At 40.1% G+C, this 20,288-nt stretch overlaps 1 protein-coding gene across 1 annotated transcript in view; it reads left to right on the forward strand.

Moving 5' to 3' along the window:
- Positions 1 to 20,288, forward strand: part of SOBP (sine oculis binding protein homolog) — a 161,630-nt gene that overhangs the window by 27,149 nt on the left and 114,193 nt on the right. The window contains exon 4 of the mRNA XM_037520174.2: positions 12,276 to 12,427. Within this exon, the coding sequence (XP_037376071.1) occupies positions 12,276 to 12,427 (152 nt within the window). The remainder of the gene's footprint in view (positions 1 to 12,275; positions 12,428 to 20,288) is intronic.

Here is a 20,288-nt window from a genome sequence, read left to right on the forward strand (position 1 = left end):
GCATGCTTTTATTTATTTATTTATTTGTTTTGTTTATACATGCACTGGGTACAGTCAGAAGCGTGGGAGGGTGAGAGAATTCACCAGAGCCAGAGCGGGGAGCAGAGCAGGCAGAAGGACAGAAGTACACTGCTGAGGGGAGCAGCGGGCGGCAGGAGAGGTCTGCGCGCCATGTGGGACCCTCCTCCGGTGGCCGGGGAGCAGCCGGGGATCGAACCAGCGCCGCAGAGGCTGCGGGCAGCTTCGCAACCCAGCGCTCAACCGCTGCGCCACCGGGGAGGCCCTGAAATATGTTTTATAAACTCCAGTGAATGTTCTTTATTCTTGACCACCAATCTCCTTTAGTGTTATAGTGTTATATTGGCTCTTTCTCCCCAGATTCATCCCTCTGGTCCTTCTCTCCTACTTTCTAGAGTTGCATGCCCAATATATCACCTGTATGCAAGTCTTTATCTTAGATTCTCTTTTCTGGGAAACTCAGGATAAAATATTGTGTGCATGTGTATAGGTCCACAGTGAAAGAAAACTTAGCATTTTATAAACATTCAATTTTCCCTTTAAAGTCAAATGTAAATAATAAAAAAATAAAAAGAGAGCATCAGATTCTTGTGGTGCAAATATTGGAGAGCAAAGAGAGGCCTAGTTCTTAATTTGTCCCATTAGCCAAAAAATTTTCTAAGCCTCTTGTGCTAAGGCAAGGGACAATAGTGGTAGCTATATAAAAGGGGGAATAAGAAGGAAATTAAGTCAGTTGTTCAAAACATAGAGAAAAGGTAAACTAATATGCTCTCCCTAGACTTTAAATGGATTTTGTCATTTTGAAAGATTTAGGCTTCTAGAATTTTTAGTTAGATGGAACTTAGGACATCATGTAGATCAATTCACTCTTTAATGTATGAGGAAAATGAGACCTGTGGAGGCTAAATGACTTTTTTTAAGGGGACTCAATTGTTTTCATGGAAGAACAGGACCAGAACTCACTTCTGAAGGAACTACCATCTAAAGATGTATCCTAAATCACATACCTCCATGATCCTTGAGGCATCCTAGAACTTCTCTTGGCATTATCTAAACTTTTTTTGGGGGAGGTATGGATCTGCTTGGATAATAATTACTGGAATGTCAGTCTGTGCTTCCTTTACTTGCACAAGGTGTCTGTGTTTCTGGAATTAACCTAGACTTGACTGAAGAGAGGGAACTGATAGTGAAATTGTTAATTCTTATTATTCTAGGAATAATACCAATGTTTACCTCTCAAAGTTCCTGGTTAATTGAGAAGACTTAGTTTGTAGATAGAGCCAAGAAAAGTGGAAATAAGAGTCTTGTTCTGTTCTGGGGCTTTTCATTGGTGTTTCTAAGACAACTTTGTTCTGTGTGATTACCCAAGATGGTGCCCTTGGCTTCTCTTGTTCCCTTCTCTCCCCTCCCAGGTATCCAGCCAACCAAGGTCTACCTTATAAAGATTCTGCCTTTCCTCCTTATGCTGAGGGCCAAAGTTAGACATTTCATAGAGTGAACAATACAGATATGGTCTCAGAGCCTGTTGGAGGAGACAACCACTAAGTCAGGTCTGATGACTGTCATGAGTGCTGTGGAATCTGACCAGGTTTGGGTTCAGAAAAGGTCTCCCTAGGATGAGTTTTTAAGATAGGAAGGAGCAATAGGATTGAATTAGTCATAGATCTTGGGAGTTGTGGGTGAGGAAGCAGCACGTAGAAAGGCTCAGAGTAGAAAGAGAGCCTTAAGGAAAGTGAAATCAGTCATATCCCAAAGAGCAGAGGAGCCAAGAGGTTACCTTGATGTCGCATTGAGGCATTTCAACTTGAGGGAAGTGGATGCTGCTGAAGGTTTTTTAGCAGATGATAAGATTTGGGTTTCAGAACAATTCCCCACATCCAGAGTGGAGTAAATGAATTGAAGGAGAGAAAGAGAGAACGTCCCCTGTAGTATGAACCTGAGATGTTGATGGCTTCACTGGGTTGGATAGTGGTAAACTCCATGGCAGTGGGGCACCTAGAACAGTGCCTGGTTATAAGCACACTTGATAAATATTTATTGAATAAATGAATGAGTGGATCTTTAATCAAATTATTTAGAAGCACCTGGTGATTAGCTAGAATGTGGGCGGTGAGAGGGAGGGTAGTCCATATTTCCCCTAGTAGGTAACTGCATGGATGGTAGTGCAGGGAACGGGGATGGGAAACAGGAAAGGGGCAGGTTATGGAGATAGAGGTGTGTGCAGCTCTGGACATAGCGAATAGAGATATCTAGGATGCATTTGCAAATAATACCTCCTGAGAGATAATTGTGTTGATATGGAAGTCTTCATCTTATGGATGGTAATTGGAGCACAGGAATATATAGATGATATGGCCCATGAGAAATATGTACAGAGAAGAGAGAAATCTGAAATATTTCCATTTGTATGACCCTCTCCCTCTCCTACAGCTGGGCTGTTTAGACATGTTACATCTCATCAGATTCCCAAGTAGGGATTGGCATGGGTCCCTTCAGAAAGTCCTTCAACTATTCATTACTCTCATTCAAGAAATTCAAATAAAAATATCAATAAAGGAAGGGTGAAGAGGGAAGTAAATTATTTTGTTGACAATGTTCCAGCAGGTTCAACTTGGTTCTTTTAACAAACTCAGTTAAGTGAAGTTTTCTTACTCTTCATCTACTAAGCTTTCAGTTCAGGGCATGGAAGAAAGGAAGGGGATTGAGGAGGAAAAAACAGCACTTTATGTCAATTCTTTACCCTTCTCAGGGTCCCTTTCACTTCCATTTTTCAGCCTATCAACTCACCCCCCCTCCCTTCACAGTGTGCTGCTTGGCAGGACTGCTTGGATAGCTGAGAGCTAGGACCAGGCCTGCTGGTCAGTTGCCATGCTCCCCTGCAATGCATCTGCTTCTCACCCCCATTATGTCACCAAGTCAACTTACTTCTATGACCCCTCGTGGTGGCAGAGCCCTGGGAACAAGCCCGGCTTTTCCAGTTTTCTACCACATTTTGGCATTTACACTCTGGGCAGCCATGGAAAGCTTTCTGACCACTGAGGCTGCGTCTGTCTTGTTTGCCAGTGTCTTTCCAGCCCTTAATATAGTGGCTGGCACAAAACAGAATAAATAAATGAATCCTTTTTCTACAATTAAGGTTCCCCCTCTGGGGAGATTTGTCAACCACTGTGGGGCCCATTAAGTATAATTAATGGGACAGTCAGATTTCAGAAGGGGAAATGAGCCCTTCAGATACTAAGTAGGTGATGAGAATACTTTTCTTGCTCTGAGGTTGTGCATTAAGCACCTTGGCCCTTTACTCCTAATATGCTGCCATTTGTATTTCTTTGGAGATGTTGCTCCTTTTGGTGGGGCAGGGGCTGGGAATTGCTTTTCCAGCAGTGACGGAATGCTGGTGCACATTTTTTGACCTGGCTCTCTTGTCCCTAATATGTGCATTTGTTGGCTCGATGCTGGGCTTCAGTTAGTGGGCTTCAGCCATGAGGACAAGAGAGGTGTAGTGGAAAGCAACATGATGACAGCATCTTAAATGGGTCAGAGGGTAGATCCAGGGCTCAGGGTGAGGAACAAGGTTTTGCTTGATTTCCTTGTCTAGGGCACCCACCCAGTGAACATCAATTATTCAGTTTGTTAAGAGTAGCATTACTCTCCCATTGCTTATTGTTGATTTCTTCCATTTTCTCCGTAGGACTGTAGAAAGCTAGTCTTCTTTGTATTTGATACATGTAGCAGGCAACATAGGACTCTGGAGCATGAGTGTCTTTGTTCTTGAGGACTTGAAGGTGTTGGTAGCACTGGATACATGGTTGTGGCAGTGCAAGAAGAGGTAGCCCCTGGCTTTGGAGGCTCCAACTCTGGGCAAAAGAGGAAAAAATTTTCTGATAATTAATGGCTCACGGGGAAGTGCTCAGGCTTCAGTATTAATGTAGGACAATGGAGTGTCGAGGGAGACGTCCTCAGAATTCCAGTCTTCTGAATTCACTGTGAAAAGACATGTCCATTGGGCATCCCCTGATGGTGCAGTGGTTGAGCGCTGGGTTGAGCGCAGCGGTTGGTGCCCGCAGCCTCTGCAGCGCCAGTTCAATCCCTGGCCACCGGCAAGGGTCCCACAAAAAAAAAAAAAAAAAGAAAGACATGTCCATTGTCAAATTTATAAAATAAAGCACATGCTGTCTCCCTTATCAAGATTCCTAATTATACATTGGTGGAACCAAAAAGCCAGTAAAGAGCTTGCTGTTTAACTTTGTTTAACCCAGTGTTTTCCATATATATTTGACCGTGGAGGTCTTAAAAAAAAAAAACCACCCATTTAAATATCCTATGGGATTAGTGTTCTGTGGAATGTTCTTTAGAAAAATGTTGCATAAAGGACTCTGGGTCCTTTATGTTGCATAAAGGACCCTCTTCCTTTATTACTTTAGTTTCTTAGGGTGAGTGTGTAGAAAAAACAGACTCTGTGCTGTGAGTACAGAGAAATGGTGAGGGGCTCGAAGAGAAAAGAAGCCCCTTCACTGGCAAACCAGTGAAATTATGGGGAGATATTTAAGTTCATATTGAGGAGCCAGAGGCACATGTGCTTAGTGGTGTCTTGTTAAAGAATGTAATTTCAGTATGGTATTCAAGAGAGAATTACTATTTGTAACTTCATGTGATCTCTCCTTTTATTTTCCTTCTTTGAATCCTGGGAAATTAAGCAAGGAAGGACACTGGAAGTAAAGCAAATTTACTTTGATTGAATTTGACTGTAGAGTCAGTTTCCACAAAGAACTCTTTGGACTTTTCCCTGGTCTGCTTTGACTAGAAACACAGGGAGGTGAATTCTCTGAAGTCTGCATTATTTCCGGCTGAGTTACATCTTACATTTGGTAATTATTTTAGTCTCAACTCTTAATTTTCTCTTCTTCTATTCATATCTGTTCAGTCTATAGGTTTGATATTCTATTTCCTTTGCTCTGTATCCATCCATCCATCCATCCATCCATCCATCCATCCATCCATCCATCCATCCATCCATCCATCCATCCAGTGTGGTTTAATAAACATTGCTATGTATTAGGCATTGAACACATAAAGGTGAGACATGGATCTGCTCTTGTGTTGCTTATCGAGGCTTCCAGAGTGAACAAGATTCTAATGTTTCTGAATTCTGATCCAGCTTGCTGAAATAACATTTTTTAGCACATCTCTGATCCTGTCATGTCCTGCTGAGAAGCATTCAGGAGCTCTTTATTACCTGTGGAAAGAGGACAAGTCCCTCCTGCACCAGTGTAAAAGGAGATTCAGGAACCCCTTGTTCAGGTTCCTCCAGCCCCAGTCTCATTCCCCACCTTTCCGCTTCATATAGTCTTAGTCAATAGGGTGACAAAGAGCTCCCATCCTTGAACCTGCCTGTTGCTCCCTGACTTCTGCCATTCCTTCTGTCCTTTTTCTTGAGCTTTCCTTGTGCAAATTCTTCAAGATCTAACTCAAATACTGTTCTCTTTGGGCTCTAACAGGTCTCTGAACCTCTGTTTCACCACATTCTGCCTGTCATAGAATGACTCACACATTTTTCTGTCTGTTCTTTAGGAGCAGAGCCATGTCGCATTCATCCTGGCATTTTTGACCAGTAGTCTGGCACAGGGAGGCCTGTAAATATTTAGTTCATCTTTTTTCTAGCCAAATTAAAAATTGGCTAGAAAATTTCCATAAGAAAATTGAAAATTAATTTTAAATTTCATCATTTGTATTTAGTGTAATATGTGCTTATCCCTTTTACTTATAGGAACCAGATTTTAGTTAATGTATGGTGATATACTTTATTTTGGACTAAAGTACTACTTAGAGGAGAGGGGATGATTTCTTTTCTTGAAATCGCTTCAATTCTATTTCCCAAAGGAAAAAGTAGACATAATTTTAGGTACTGCAAATAATTCTTAGTTTATGGCACCTCTATCATTGAATTGCATCTATCCTTCTACTGAGAAATAAGTATAGTCAGTGTTATTAAGCCAGACTTTATTATTTGGCAAATTTTGATAGCTCATTTACCAAAGTGACACAGATATTTGCAGTTGTTACTATGATACTTTTAAAAAGAGAAAACTTCTCAGGCACTGAGAAGGATCCACCCATGTGTGGATGATAGTTGATGTAATAATTGCAAAGAATTCTCATCTATTAATTACAGAATATCTGGCAGTACAGTGATATATTTGGCAACACTTTGTCAACTATTAATTCAAGTTAAGTAAGTTTTTTAAAAGAATAACTGTAAGTGAAGCTTTTATTAAATCTAATGGCTTTATTCTTAAATAAGTCTGCGTTAGTGAAATTTAGCCAATTACTGGATTGTTCTTTGTTGTCAGTGATAATGGTTCTGTGGATGTCATCCATGGGAGGGGATGTGATTGACGACACCGGTGCCTTTCCAGACTGCACACAGCGGATAGCTACCCTTTTCTTATGGCTCGAGTGCCAGTAATTCTAAGGAAGACGCATTTATATGTAGAAAACACCTACTTTCTCTCATGTGATCTTCACCACAGCTAAAGATAGGGTAGGCTTTACTGTTTCCTTGAGTGACTTGCCACTGGTACACAACAGAAGGAGCAGTATGAGTACTCTCAGCAGTGTCCTTTATCTCTCTCTGAATTCCACCACACTGTCTTTTAAATAATGGTGACTTAGGTTTGCAAAGCAATGTATATCTGTCACCTCATTTGCTTAAAAAAAAAAATTCACTCCCTTAACACTGTAATAAGTGAATCTGCAGGTTGCTCTTCTTTTCTAGAGATAGGCCATTATTCCCACCTCCTTCAACTTCTACCCTGCTTCATATTCACAGGGAAAAGGCATTCTGAAAATGTTTGACATTGTACTACCCTTTGGCCAGACAGGGTTTTTTTCTGTCACTGTACCTTTCCTGGCTGTTAGCTTACTCTAGCTATATGTCAAGGGCCAGATACTAGCAAGAGAGTGACCATAAGCTTCTTGTGCCCGAGCCTTTCCCTTGTCTACCCTTCACTTTTCTCACTGGGGACCTTGTCCTCAACCCTTATCCCCACTCTCTGAAAGCATAAAAACTTGCTTAGAGAGAATCATTCATTTTAAAGCATGTTATTATTGAAATATATATTGAGCCTTCTTACTTTCAGGGAGTTTATGTTAAAGTGGCACATAAGAAATATTTAGCCAAATAAATGACTCTTTAATGATAGACTTGAATCTTAATGAACAATTGAGGAATAATTTTTGAAGATAGGATAGCTTATTGGTTTTCCACTTTACCCCATGGAAAGTCAGCCTTACCCACATCATGCTGTGATGTCTGCTCTCAAGAGAGACATTTGCCAAGAGTTTTGCTTGCCTTGGGGTAGTGTGACTGCTCCCGAGATCCAATATTATTGGTTCTGTCTCATCATTTAATGTTTAAGTAGCACTTGCTGGTGCAAGTTCAGATAGAACGTTTGTGGTAAATCCATGCTTCCTAGTGATGAAGAGTAAAGGCATGCACTGTGGGCCTTTAACTTTCTTTAAAAAAAATCAATCAACAAATATTGATTGAGTAATACTTCACTGTCTCCTCAAAGACATTTTGACCTTTTTGATTCCATTTTCTTCATCTATTAGTGTGTCATGGAGGGCTGTGCTGTGCAAGTAAGCTTTTAGTCCTTCTGTGAGGGAAGCTTATGTGGATGCTGTGTAGTCTCCAGGTGTAGCCAGGCTAAGGTGTAGTGATAAAGAGCTTGGGCTCTGGAGTCAGACATCCTGGTCTTCATCCAGGTTTGGTATGTATTGGCTGTGTGATTTGGAGCAAAACAACTTAATGTCTAAAACACTTTCTCCATCTGTACAATGGGGGTAATGTTAATACGTACGTGGAGGGTGGTAGTTGTCATCAAGATTAAATGAGGAATTTAAAGAACTTTGCTCCATGCCTGGGACCTACTAAATACTGAATGATGGCTAACCAAAATTATTTTCTTTTTGACTTAGTGGTCCAGATTTTCCCTGGATCTTCTTGTATGTTCAATTCTAAAACACAGAGAATTATTATACAGGAGCTTCTGGAGGACGTTGTAGAGACTTTTAAACAGGATTGCCTTAAAGTTTTTAGAATGAAATTATTCCAGAAAGGGTTGCAAAGAAAGAACACCTTTAACCCTATTTTCTTGTCTGTCTTCCAAGCCACATCTTTATTCTGTTCTTAAATATAGTTGCTCCAACAAATAGGTTAGCAGAGCACTCACCCTCAAGCCATACTTTTGATTCATGGCAGAGGGAACACACAGGAGTCACATCAGGCTGCCTTGCAGTTTGTCTGAAATATAATTCAGGTCTCGAAATTATTATCTGGATAAGTGCATTCTAGGAAATGTTGGAGGAGAGAAACATCACCAGCAAATACTTTAAAATTTTTTCCTTGGTCTTGAATGCCCATGAAAGTTACAAAGGTGGGGGGGGGTAAGTCTGTATCATTTGGGGTTCATTAAGCCCTCTTGATTTTTGCAAAGGGGGCCTCTTGTCAGTATGCAAGTTCATAGCCTATTCAGATGCCCCTCAAATATCACTGGCCAATGGCCATCCTTAATTTCAAAAGTTACCAGATAAGGCAGTTTCTCAAACAGCTTCAGCAAAGCATTCCAGAAATGCTTGATCTCATACTTCTCTGCTATGATGAATAAATACAATTTTTACTTCATCTAAGAATAATTAATCTGAACTTTGCCTTCTGGGATGTAAAGTAGAATGATGTTCTTTGGCTCTTTGAACATTAGAGTGGAAGGAAAATGCCCTAAACATTTTGCTTAATTAATTCCTAAGGAGGTAGTATAAACTTTTCTTGATTAATTGAAACATGCGTATTTTGACTGATGCATATTTATAAGATATTATCATATGAAAATTTATCATGTTATACAAAGTATTCACTTTGGGAATGTGATTTGAGGCTGTAAATATTTTGTGTTTCTTGTTGCATTGTTCATTATGAAAAATACACTGTCTGATGGCCGTAAGGAAAATTCTGTTTTGTGAATCTTCTTTGAGGTAACAATAATTCTCTAGTGGTACAGATCTTTAGCCTAAAGATCTAAATAAAAGACAGGGAAAACAGGGAAAATAAAGTTTTCCCTAGTTTTAAGAAATATTTTTAAAAATAAAACATTTAAAAATCAAATCAAGTCAGACAAGCTGAAGCGCTGGGGGCCATCTGCAGTTGTAAAGCAGGCACATCATTCCTGGGTTTCAGGTAAAAAAAAAAAAAAAGATGTGGTTGTTGAAATAAAACAATCCCCTTGACTTTATGAACTTATGGAAAGTTCACTTTTTTAGGGGTGCAGTCATACTGTTTAAGATGGGGCCACCAACTCATGTCTGGTGGCAGAATTCTGAGATACATTTTTAGCTAACAAAATTAATGTAGATAATCGCAGTTCTTAGTTTCTTAAATATATGCATAGAAATGACTTTTATGAGACCTACAATACCTGAAATGTCTGAAAATGTCTTCTTGAACTTTTGGAATAATGCACTTATCTGACTTTTCTTTGGATCATTAGCTATTGATAACAGTTTGATGACAGAGAAGGAGAAACCTAATGGAATTTTCCAAAGTGTTTGCCTTTATGAAATGGAATTTTATGAAAAACGGCTGGGCATATTGAATTATTTAACAAGACAGATGCTTAACCATCATTCTAAGAGTTTTCCAGCCGCCAGATATAAAATAGAAGTACGCAGTTTCTTTTATTTTTTTTCTCATATTGTTATTTTCTACCACACATGAATTATAAAAATAATCTGCATTCAAATTCTACTTTTGGTTGTTTGCTAGGTCTGTTGTAAGAAACTATCCTTGGTTTCCCTTAAAAAAATTTAAGTGGGTCTGTTTTTCTGTTGGTGATGGAGTGCAGCATGAGAAAGACCTGTGCTGCTTTTTGCCTTCAGCATTATTCCCGCGGGCGGAGAGCAGGATGAGGGCCAGGCGTGTTGCAGAACTTTTCTCTGCCCTCTGTAGTCTCAGTTTCAGTCCACTGTGGTTAAAAAGCTAGGACTTAAATAGCTGATGTTTTGTCTCTCAAACCAGACTATTTAAAGGGAGAAGTAATGAGGGGGATGGAATGCATGTACCAAAATGACTTTTTGGGAACTGGGGATTCCTCTTTGAGTTGTGAGGGCAAATAATTTCCCCCATAAAAATTTTTTTCCTTACAGATCTCACCAGAATCAAGCTTATTGCCTGCGGATCTTTTTTGAGAGTTCTGCTGTCTCTTCTTTTTCAGGAATTTAAGATTCTAAAGCAATTGATTGTTGGGGGAAAATAGAAATGATTAGTGCTAGTTAGGTTAGTAAGGATAGGTTTAAAAAATATTTCTAATATAAATAAGTTCCATACACTAAGGTAAATGATAGAGTTTTGTTAATTTTTATGCCATATGAAATGTCTACATGAAGGTAGATGCCTTATTAGAAATCATATAAAATATAAAAGCTTTTTTTGACTAGAGCTGATTATCAAATGCAGTAATTGTGTGACATTTGAATTCATGTTATGATTCCATTTAAAGAAAGTTATGTCATCAAAAATGTTTGATTCACATCAAAGGTCATTTTTATAGTGCTTCATTTGATAACTAATATTAAATCATAGTATGTAATTTGTGAAATGAAAATGGTCATTAAAATGACAGTATTTATTCCATTAAGGTAAACCAAATGCTGCACCTAGTTCTGAGTGATGATACTCAGGGGGAAAAAAAGCCATATCACTGCACAACAAATTAGTTTGCTTCTAATTTTGCAGGCTGATGACCTCACTGCCTCAAACCAAATCTTTTGCTTGGAAATGGAGTGATTGCATGACAGACTCTAAGAACCATGAATATGTCAACAAGTCATGGACCAGGCCTTGCTTAGGAATTAGGCTTTGGGGGATTTTATTCAGAAATCACACATCCCTATACCAGAGCTTGTTGGGGATTTTGTGATTATCATTCATGTCTGGAGCATGAGTCTGGGTTAGTACAAACAAACAAACAAACAAACACACACACAAAAACATGAAAAAGAAGATGTGACTAATAGTGGCAACCAGTCACACACATACACATTGTCAACTGTAAGACTGAGAGAACTCAAGCTGCAGCAAAAATCCTTAAAAGGCAGCAAAGAAATATTTCTTAGACTTCTACTTAGTCTCTTTCCCTGTAAAGAAGCCAGTATTTCCCACACTTTAATCATTTGAGTATCACCACATTTTTGTCATAATTTCTTACTACTTGCACCATATATTACTTAATGTATTTTGTTGATTGACTCAATTTCAAAATCTTTCTTATTTTAGCACTAATGTTTGTGATAGCATAGGTTTGTGCTGCCTAAATTTGTTTTCTTATACAAAGGAGAATAAATACAATGTTTTAAATATTGAAAATATTTGCTTGCCACCGGGAATCATTCTAAGCATCCCCTTGGTGTTGAGGGGTCCTACAGGAGCTAGGAGGACCACACATTTGTCTGAGAATGGCTGACACCCTATTACCAACTGACATCCCCATTACTGTGCCTTCATCCGGAGACTAAGAGCCATAGAATTTAAATCAGGCCTATGCCTCCCTGAGGACCCCCGAGTGGGAAGGCTGCATGTAGGAGACTGCTGAGTGAGCCAGGCTAGTGCCGTTCCATTGGCAGAATCTGGCTTCACATCTTTCCTTTTTTGACTAACTATATCACTTGGGAATCATATATTTGCAAGAGTAAACAACACCCCATATCATGTAACAGTAATAGGGAATATGCCAAGATTGAGCTTGGCTCCTGACTGTCAAGGTTCACATTAGGGCATCACATTTGTAGGTTAGCTGTGGGTGTTGCACCCAGTGCAGACCTTGTAAGCTTTCAGCAGTACCTTTGAAGAAATGGGTCATTTTGCAGGCCACATTACTACTAAACCTGGTTCGATAAAGCATGTTTATCAGGTCAGAAGCCCTAGGAAACTTCATGGCTCTGCAGTCATGTTCTTGTTTTTAAGTAAATGATGTCGTTCAGAAACTTAGTTAGCCCCACACACACATTAAAAAAAAAAAGGGTGTGGGAAAGAAAGTTTCCAACCTTCCAGTCTTCCCACCAAGAGGGGGTATCAACTAGGCAAAAAGGAGGTGAGGTATGGAAATTAAAATCGGACCTCAAATAAGTCTGTCAAGTTCAGGGTGTGTCTTAAGTTTGAAGGGATGTTTGCTTCTGATGTGAACATTTTTCTTATACTTTTATTATAGAAGATGATGTGTCAAATGTACAAATAATGTGTGCCTGGTGCCAGAAAGTGGGAATCAAGCGCTATTCCCTGAGTATGGGAAGTGAGGTGAAAAGCTTCTGCAGCGAGAAGTGCTTTGCGGCCTGCCGACGAGCCTACTTCAAGAGAAATAAGGTAAGAGCACCGTAGAGAGAGGCGGCCCGCAGGCCTCGCCAGCCCCTTGCGCATGCGCCCTCGTAGCTGCCAGCTGGACGCACTGCGCACCTTTTACTTTTATTCTTTCTGTTTTGCCTGTTCTCTTTCTCTGTCATACTTAACCTTTTGGAATAAGGAGTCCCCCCCTCTAATGTGTAACCTGCTCTTCATTTTCTCTTGTGTTGGTGTTTGAATTCTGAGAGGGTGAATGAATCAGATGAGGGCCTGGCGGTCACAGCTGGTGTCCTGAACGCCCGTGTCTCTCCAGCCATAGGGCACTTAGACTAGAGTCCACCCAAGATAAGTGGTAGAGATTTCTTACGAAGGCCGAGAAACTAGGCACAGAAGCATGGCCAGGAAACTTTAGTCCACTTTGCTTAACACTTCTTCCCAATCGGAATATTGCCCTTGCATTTTCCTTAAATCTACTAATTCTAGTCAAGAAAAACTTCAAGTCTCTCTTGACATCTTAATATTAAAGATGATTATATTGAAGAAAAGTGAAATGATGAAAACGTGAACCAACATTATTCACACAGCCAAGCGTTTGTGAGAAGCATGGCGGGTGAACACAGGAACAGCCATTATAGGTTTTCTTGTTTGTTTCAAGACATCTCAGATCTGCAAATGTCCTTTTAGAATAGTATCAACTACCATTTATGGGAAGTGGAATGCATGACATTTTTACAATCACACACGCACACAGTTAATTTCTTAATCTTTAAAGAACTGCTATAGCATTTTGCCATCAATTATTGAAGTAAATTGCTAGTTCTTGATTATTTTTCATTAATCTGTAATGCTTCCTTAATTCATAAAATCATTGGCATTTTGCTCAGCATTTCCATTTCCATAACACAAGCTTAAACTCTGTCCTTCTTTGAAGCAAACAATTACTATTTTTTTTAGCCTGACATTCGCAGTCCTAAAATGCTAATCTCAGGCTCTTTGCATTGCTAGAAGCACTGTTGCAGCAAATCATCTCCTGTAAATTTCGGTCACATTATTCTGCCAAAGGGAAAAAAAAACCCAGAAATAACAACAAAAAACAACACACACATACACCATAATGCTGGATGAATTAGGCTGCAGAATTCATTGGGGTGGAATTTTAGTAGCAGTCTCTAAGAACTAGGCTCTTAATCTTCACTGAAACAGAGAAACAAGTAAGGAAATTGTTTGAAATTCTTTTAGGACACTCAACAGTAGTTCACGTTCCCTTGGGAGGAGCCAGTGAGGCATCAGGGGAGGGTGGTTAGAGCAACATATGGGAGACACGTTTTTTGCTTTAGTATAGGGGATTAAAATGATCTGTGAGATCCAGGGGCTCCTGTTTTGAATGCTGAGCACTGGGGTAACAATCACAGGAGTGGATCCAGTGCTTTTGTCTTCAAAGCCCGACTTACCACAACAGAATACTTTGCATTCCATCCCAGAAGATGGCTATAGAACAAGGGTTTTTGTCTTTCTCTGATTTTGAAAGGTTATGGGTCTGAATCTTGATGGACTGCCTGTAGGGAATAAAATTATGCAAGATGAATTTGTCACAAACCTGGTGATAAATGTTACTCTTTGCAAAGCAATTTTACTATAGGAAGCCTTTGAAGAAAGACACCTGATTCAATTTGGAAAAACAGCCCAGAATACTACACACACACATGCACACACACTCACAGAGATATGAACGTGTATATATATTTGCATCATTGTAAAATTTAAGGTCAAATGGAATTTCAGTTTCTGTAGCATACAGTTTTGAAAAATGGATAACTGGGAGCTAAGATAAGAATTAATATTTGGAGTACTGTGAGTAGGTAAAATTGGCAAGGAGAGGAGTGGAACCATTACTTTTCACTACTGCAAGGTGCCATTGGGGTAGGTTTTTTTAATGGGGACTATAACCAAGATGAAAATGCATATATTGTGCAAAAATGAAAAATGATGTAAGAAATATATAAAAAATAAAAAAAGATTTATTTTTATTTATGGATACAAGAATTGGGTGTAGACTAGAGGTGGGGGAGGGGAGTGAGAGGATTCACCAGAGACAAGTGGGGAGTAGAACAGCTGATCTACTGAAATACACTGCTGAGGGGAGCAGAGGGTGTGACAGGAGCAGTCTGCTGCACCATATGTGGGTTAGCTCCCTGGCAGGGGATTGAAGCTGCAGTGGTGATAAAGTGATAGCTCTGAGAGTTAACCCCTAGGCCACCAGGGAGGCCCCCATTGGGGTAGGTTTTGAACATCCTGCAAAACCTGCAAGTAGCTTGAAGTTTAGCCAGTGACTTTGAAGGTAGCCCATTAGTGTACATACAATACCTGTCTTCTTTGTAATCTTCATGCTTATATATGTATGCTAAAGCTCTGCTATACTATACCTTCTCATATTTTCAAAGAGAGAAATAAACTAGTCATATCCCTTGCTGGATTCTTTTTTTTTTAATTTTAAGAGTGTTATCTCTGCAACAATATCCTATTGTATTACAATAAACATGTACAGCTGCTGCATTTCTGTTAACTGATAGAATTTTGTGGTCATTTCATTTAGTGCTTGGGTTTCCTAATGGATTGTATTAGATACCAGTCTCCATCCTGCCATTTCTAAGAACTGCTGTAATAAGCCCCAGGGTGTTCCCCACTGAATGCAATGGCAAAAAACTACGTCTCTTCTTGTATCATTTAACAAAGTCCTTAGTCCTCATTATTAAAATTGTGGACATTCCTAATCCTAGAAAAAAGGGCAAATTCTTCCTATTCCGACATAAAAGATTTTCTGACTAAATTCTATAGTTTTAAACACTGAGAAGTGGATGGAAAGCAGGGTGGATAATGTGTGTGCAGAACAGAATTTTGCCTTAGGTATAATGTAGATTTAAAAAAAACATGTAAAATTAACTGTGCTGTAAATTATGCTTTATAATGACAGCCCGCTTCTTGGTAGATAGCATGCTGGGATCTAAAAATGGTCTCTGAGTTGAACCTAAATTGCATGCATAACTTTACAAAGAAAAATCCTAGTAGAAAAGGTAGCTAATTAGGAGCAGTATTCAGCTGACCTCTGTTTTGTGTCTGAGCAACACCTGCATTTGTGAATGTAAATTGGGACAGCTGTGCCTGTGGTTCCCCTGCTATCCTCTTCACAAATGCTCGGGTATAGAGGCAGGAACGGATTTGTTGCTAAAAACAAGGACAAAAATAGCCCCACTCTCAAAATGAAGGCCCACTGAAAATTGGCTCTTTAAATTTCATTTGCGTTTCCAACCTTCTTTTTCTTTGGGTCTGTGTGCTGTTGATGGAGTAGGTTAGGAATATCACATCCCTGCTTCACAAATCCTGGTGCTACGAAGTGAGGTGGGATGGAGCGAAGCCAAGTTAACCCATATGGCATGTAGGTTATACTTTTAAACCAAACTTAAAATTTTACCCGAGAGTTTTGGGATGCTGCATATCTGCAGGCTTTCTTCAAGAAGAGAGCAAGGAGAGCACTGTGACTCACAGCCATATTCACTTAAAGAACCTAACCACTAGCTTATACATTTCAGGATGTTGGCTCTAAGCAGTGTGCAGTGTCAATTAATAATTATTTTTTATAGAATCTTTATCCCCAACAGGCTCAATTGATGGCTGAGAGGTTTTTGAAACAATGCACGGAAATACATTTGCAGTCTACGGGCATTGGCTGAACAATGGGACATCAGTCTCATTACTTGTTGCACTAGAGGCTTTTCAGGGAACTGATAGCTCACTCTTTACCCATCCCCCCCCTTTTTAAAGATTTATTTATTTATGCATACAGGAATTGGGGTACAGGCCAGAGGTGTGGGAGAGTGAGAGGATTCACCAGATACAGAGTAGGGAGCAGAACAGGCAGATTGACTGAAATACACCGCTGAGGGGAGCAGCCGGTGAGTCAGGAGAGGTCAGCTGCGCCATGTGGGTAGCTCCCTGGTCGGGGATTGAACTCGTGCTGCAGTGGCTGCGGATAGCTTCATAGGTTGTGTCTTAAGCTCTTGCACCACCAGGGAGGCCTACCCATCCTCTTTTTGAGTCCACAAGTAGAGTGGGACTTCTAGCTTAGTGATTCACCCAGGGATTTTTAAAAATAAGAGGAACAAATAAGACTACCAGTTGTCGTCATTTTGAAATATCCGGTGTTTGATCATTTTCCTTCTACATGGAAATATCCTGTTGTCTAAATTGATGTTCACAAATCAAGCAGGAAATTGAAACTCAAGACAAATAGCCACACAGGCAATAGAAAGGACGTTTTCTTTCCTTGTTCACATCACAAATTTGTTGTGTTCCTGGGAACACCAAAGTTTTGTTTCCTAGTTCTAGTTTTGGCATAATCAGAGACAAGAATAGATAGAAATACTTCTTCAGTATCATAATGTTGCTGTTCCCCAGCAACATTGTTTTCCCAGTGGAAATAAACCTATCAGAATAAGAGATAAGGAAGAATTAAAAATAAAGAGGTTAGGGCCTCCCCAGTGGCACAGCAGTTGAGCGCTGGGTTGTGAAGCTGCCTGCAGGTTCTGCAGTGCCTGTTCGATCCCCGGCTGCTCCCCGGCCACCGGAGGAGGGTCCCACATGGCACGTAGACCTCTCCTGCCACCCGCTGCTCCCCTCAGCAGTGTACTTCGGTCCTTCTGCCTGCTCTGCTCCCAGCTCTGGCTCTGGTGAATTCTCTCACCCTCCCGCGCTTCTGACTGTACCTAGTGCTTGTATAAATAAATAAATAAATAAATAAATAAATAAATAAATAAATAAATATTTTAAAAAAAAAGAGGTTATATAGACAGATAACATTTGCAGATGAGGTCACTAGATCTCCTAGTAATGATAATGACATATTGTATGAGGGAAATATTGTATTATTTTATTTTTATTTTTTAAAAAGATTTATTTATTTATTTTTGCATAGAAGAACTGGGGTGTAGGCCAGAGATGTTGGGGGAGTGTTGAGAGGATTCACCAGAGATAGAGTGGAGAGCAGAACAGGTAGACTGACTGCAATAAACTGCTGAGGGGAGCAGCGGGTGAGACAGGAGAGGTGTGCTATGTCATATGTGGATTAGCTCAGTGGCCAGGGATTGAACTCAGGTCTAGCAGTGATAGTGCTGAGACCTAACCCGTAGGCCACCAGGGAGGCCACCTATTGTATTATTCTACTTTTAAGCTATATCGCCAGATATAGCTTTTTCTCCTTTAAACACCTGCAAGATTTAATTAGCAAAATGGCCATCATTCATGAAAGTTTAGGGAAGGGCATTAAGAAATTACTTGTAATTAATGTCCCCTGATTGCCTGAAGCTCAGGTCACAGACTTGCTTTTACTAGTTACTTATAAATATTCTTGATGAGTAAGTGAATGCACCTACCCAGGGAGCTCCAGAGTTCTTTCTGTGGATTCATTTTGCTTTTATGGAGCACCAGTGAGTCTGATGGATCTGTCTACCTGCACCCTGGCTTGCAGGGTGATTGCTTTGGTCCTACAGTATCCACTGGAACTATGCTTTAAGCTCACCCACAGGCTACTTATAGAATGGCCTATACCTCCCAGCACTTTATTCTGCAGGCCAGTGGCTGAGTTCCCTTTCATTCTCAAACTGGGGCATCCTCAGAAAGCTTTGGAGGATAGAATAGCAAACCCAGCTGTTTTCATGTTCTGTAGTGTTTTGAAATATAAAGTGGAATATTGATGAGCTACTGCAAATGAGGACCTATGAAAATTCTGTAGGAGAGGTGGAGCGGTGTTAGTTCCTCAAACCATATTTGGGATGGGGTTAGAGCAGCAAAGTTCTGGTCAGTGAAGTAAGCAATAGGTCAGTGTAAAGTGATGCCTAGGTTCCTCAAGAAAGCCGGAAAGGGCAAAGGTCCTGCAAGCCAAGTGGGACATCTTGCCCTGGAAAGCCATCACATCAGAAGTTTGGCAGGCAGGCATGTGGTCTTCATGTTTATCAGAACACTAAACACCATTTGAGTAACACTGGTCTAAGAGATCCTGGAACACAAAGCGAAAGAGGCAAGTGACTTTGTACTGAAAGACAGGAATGGCATCTCCTAGTTTTTGATGGGCTACATTTGGAAGATTATGGGGGAATAACTCTAACCAATTACCCAGAATTGATGTCAAATTCTAAATAGTATTAGACATTTGAGATTAAATATGAAAAGGTGATCAAAACTCCAAATAGCTTCAAGTCCCCATCTTTGTTCAATATTTCTTTTCAACGAGCAGACGGAAGAGGGGGGATTTTTCATAGATCTGAATCTCTTCACCCTGGGAACAATACACAGGACTATTGACATATATGCTTGAATGTTAATTTTCAGACACAGTCAATCTTTGGCCATCCTTCTGGTGATAGCTAATGCTGTACACTTAAATCAAGTTTTTCTCATCTAAACTGCTGGTAATTATCCAATCCATCTCAAAGGCACGCTCCCTTTTAACATTAACCACAGTGTCAGATTGCATCAGCTACATTGTGTTCTGGTGACTGCGGCTGCAGAGTGATGAATGTGCGCGCTCTGAGTTCATAGTCCAGCTGTCTGTTTGGGCAGTGGGCAGTTCAGTGAAACAAATGATCAGGAAGGGATCTAGTTATTTGGGACATGCATTCTTCTTATCGATGCAGTCACTTGCATTTGCCAAGTTTCTCACCTTGCTGTTCATAGTGTTCAGGTTTATCTGAAGAATGAGCATTTAAAGAATTATCTAATGGGTTGTTTTATGTGTTTCTCCATCATAAGCTACATCTAGCTCAGGATTATTCTTTGTGTCTGACTTTAAAAAGGAAAGTGCCGTGAGACATTAATAATGACCAGAATAGGGGGATGTCTCTAAGGGTATACTTGGTTCACAGTCCAGAAAATCCAAGAGAGAATGTGCATTTTCCTGGGATTGTAGTTAGGCTTTGTTAATTCAAATGCTTTGTGAAGAAAGTTAAATATCTAAATAAGTGCACACAGAGACAGGCCAGGTGGTTTGCTTTGAGATATTTTAGGTAATATTTTGGATCCAGAATTTTGCTCATATACTTTTGCAATGTCTGGTTATAAAACCAAGCATACTCATGAGGGTCACATGCAGGAATGCAAACTATAGGCACATCACACCATGGTTATTTTTATTTCTCCCCCATCTCAGTACCTCTGGATAGATTTTGTACACATAAGTGAAAGTGTGAACTGGACACGCTGTGTGTAATTCTTTGTTCCTTGAGCTCTTAGCTCTTTGTTCGTATTATCACAGATTTGGACGGAATAGAGAAAATTTTGCTGCAGATGGCAATTTAATTTCTGTACCAGCGGTTCAGATTGAGTATGGGAAATTCCCTGTGTTACAATCCACTCTTAGGGTGGCCTGCACTCAGTGGAATCTAATGTCTACTGACAGACTGCCTTTGGAGGTTACAAACATCAGTCTGTTGCATTCTTTGTAAACACAGGCTGTGGGCCAGAGCTGGGCATGACTACAAGCACTAGAAGGCAGATCAATGGTTTAATGAATCCATAAAAGATGCTTGAACTCTGCTGCAATTTACTGAGCACTCTAGTTAAATGAAACTCCTGTAGTCTTTAACAAAGGTAGAGATAATCAATGGCTAGGGATGGAAGCCAATGTCCAGTAATCATCACCTCCCAGAATTGAGTTGCTGTCTCGTTGCTAACAGAGGGTTCGTGGGCTCCAGGCTCCAGGCTCACTATGTCTGTACTTATATTTCTTCAATGTTTGAGCTGAATTTGGCCCACACAGATGACATAAGTGTAGTAGGTTGCTTCTGTGAGGATTATTTTTTTTTTTTTTAAGCTATGGGCTACTATTTAACATTTC

Source organism: Talpa occidentalis, unplaced genomic scaffold (assembly GCF_014898055.3).
Source record: "Talpa occidentalis isolate TD23 unplaced genomic scaffold, MPIMG_talOcc4v2.1 talOcc4.2, whole genome shotgun sequence".
Taxonomy (NCBI): Eukaryota; Metazoa; Chordata; class Mammalia; order Eulipotyphla; family Talpidae; genus Talpa; species Talpa occidentalis.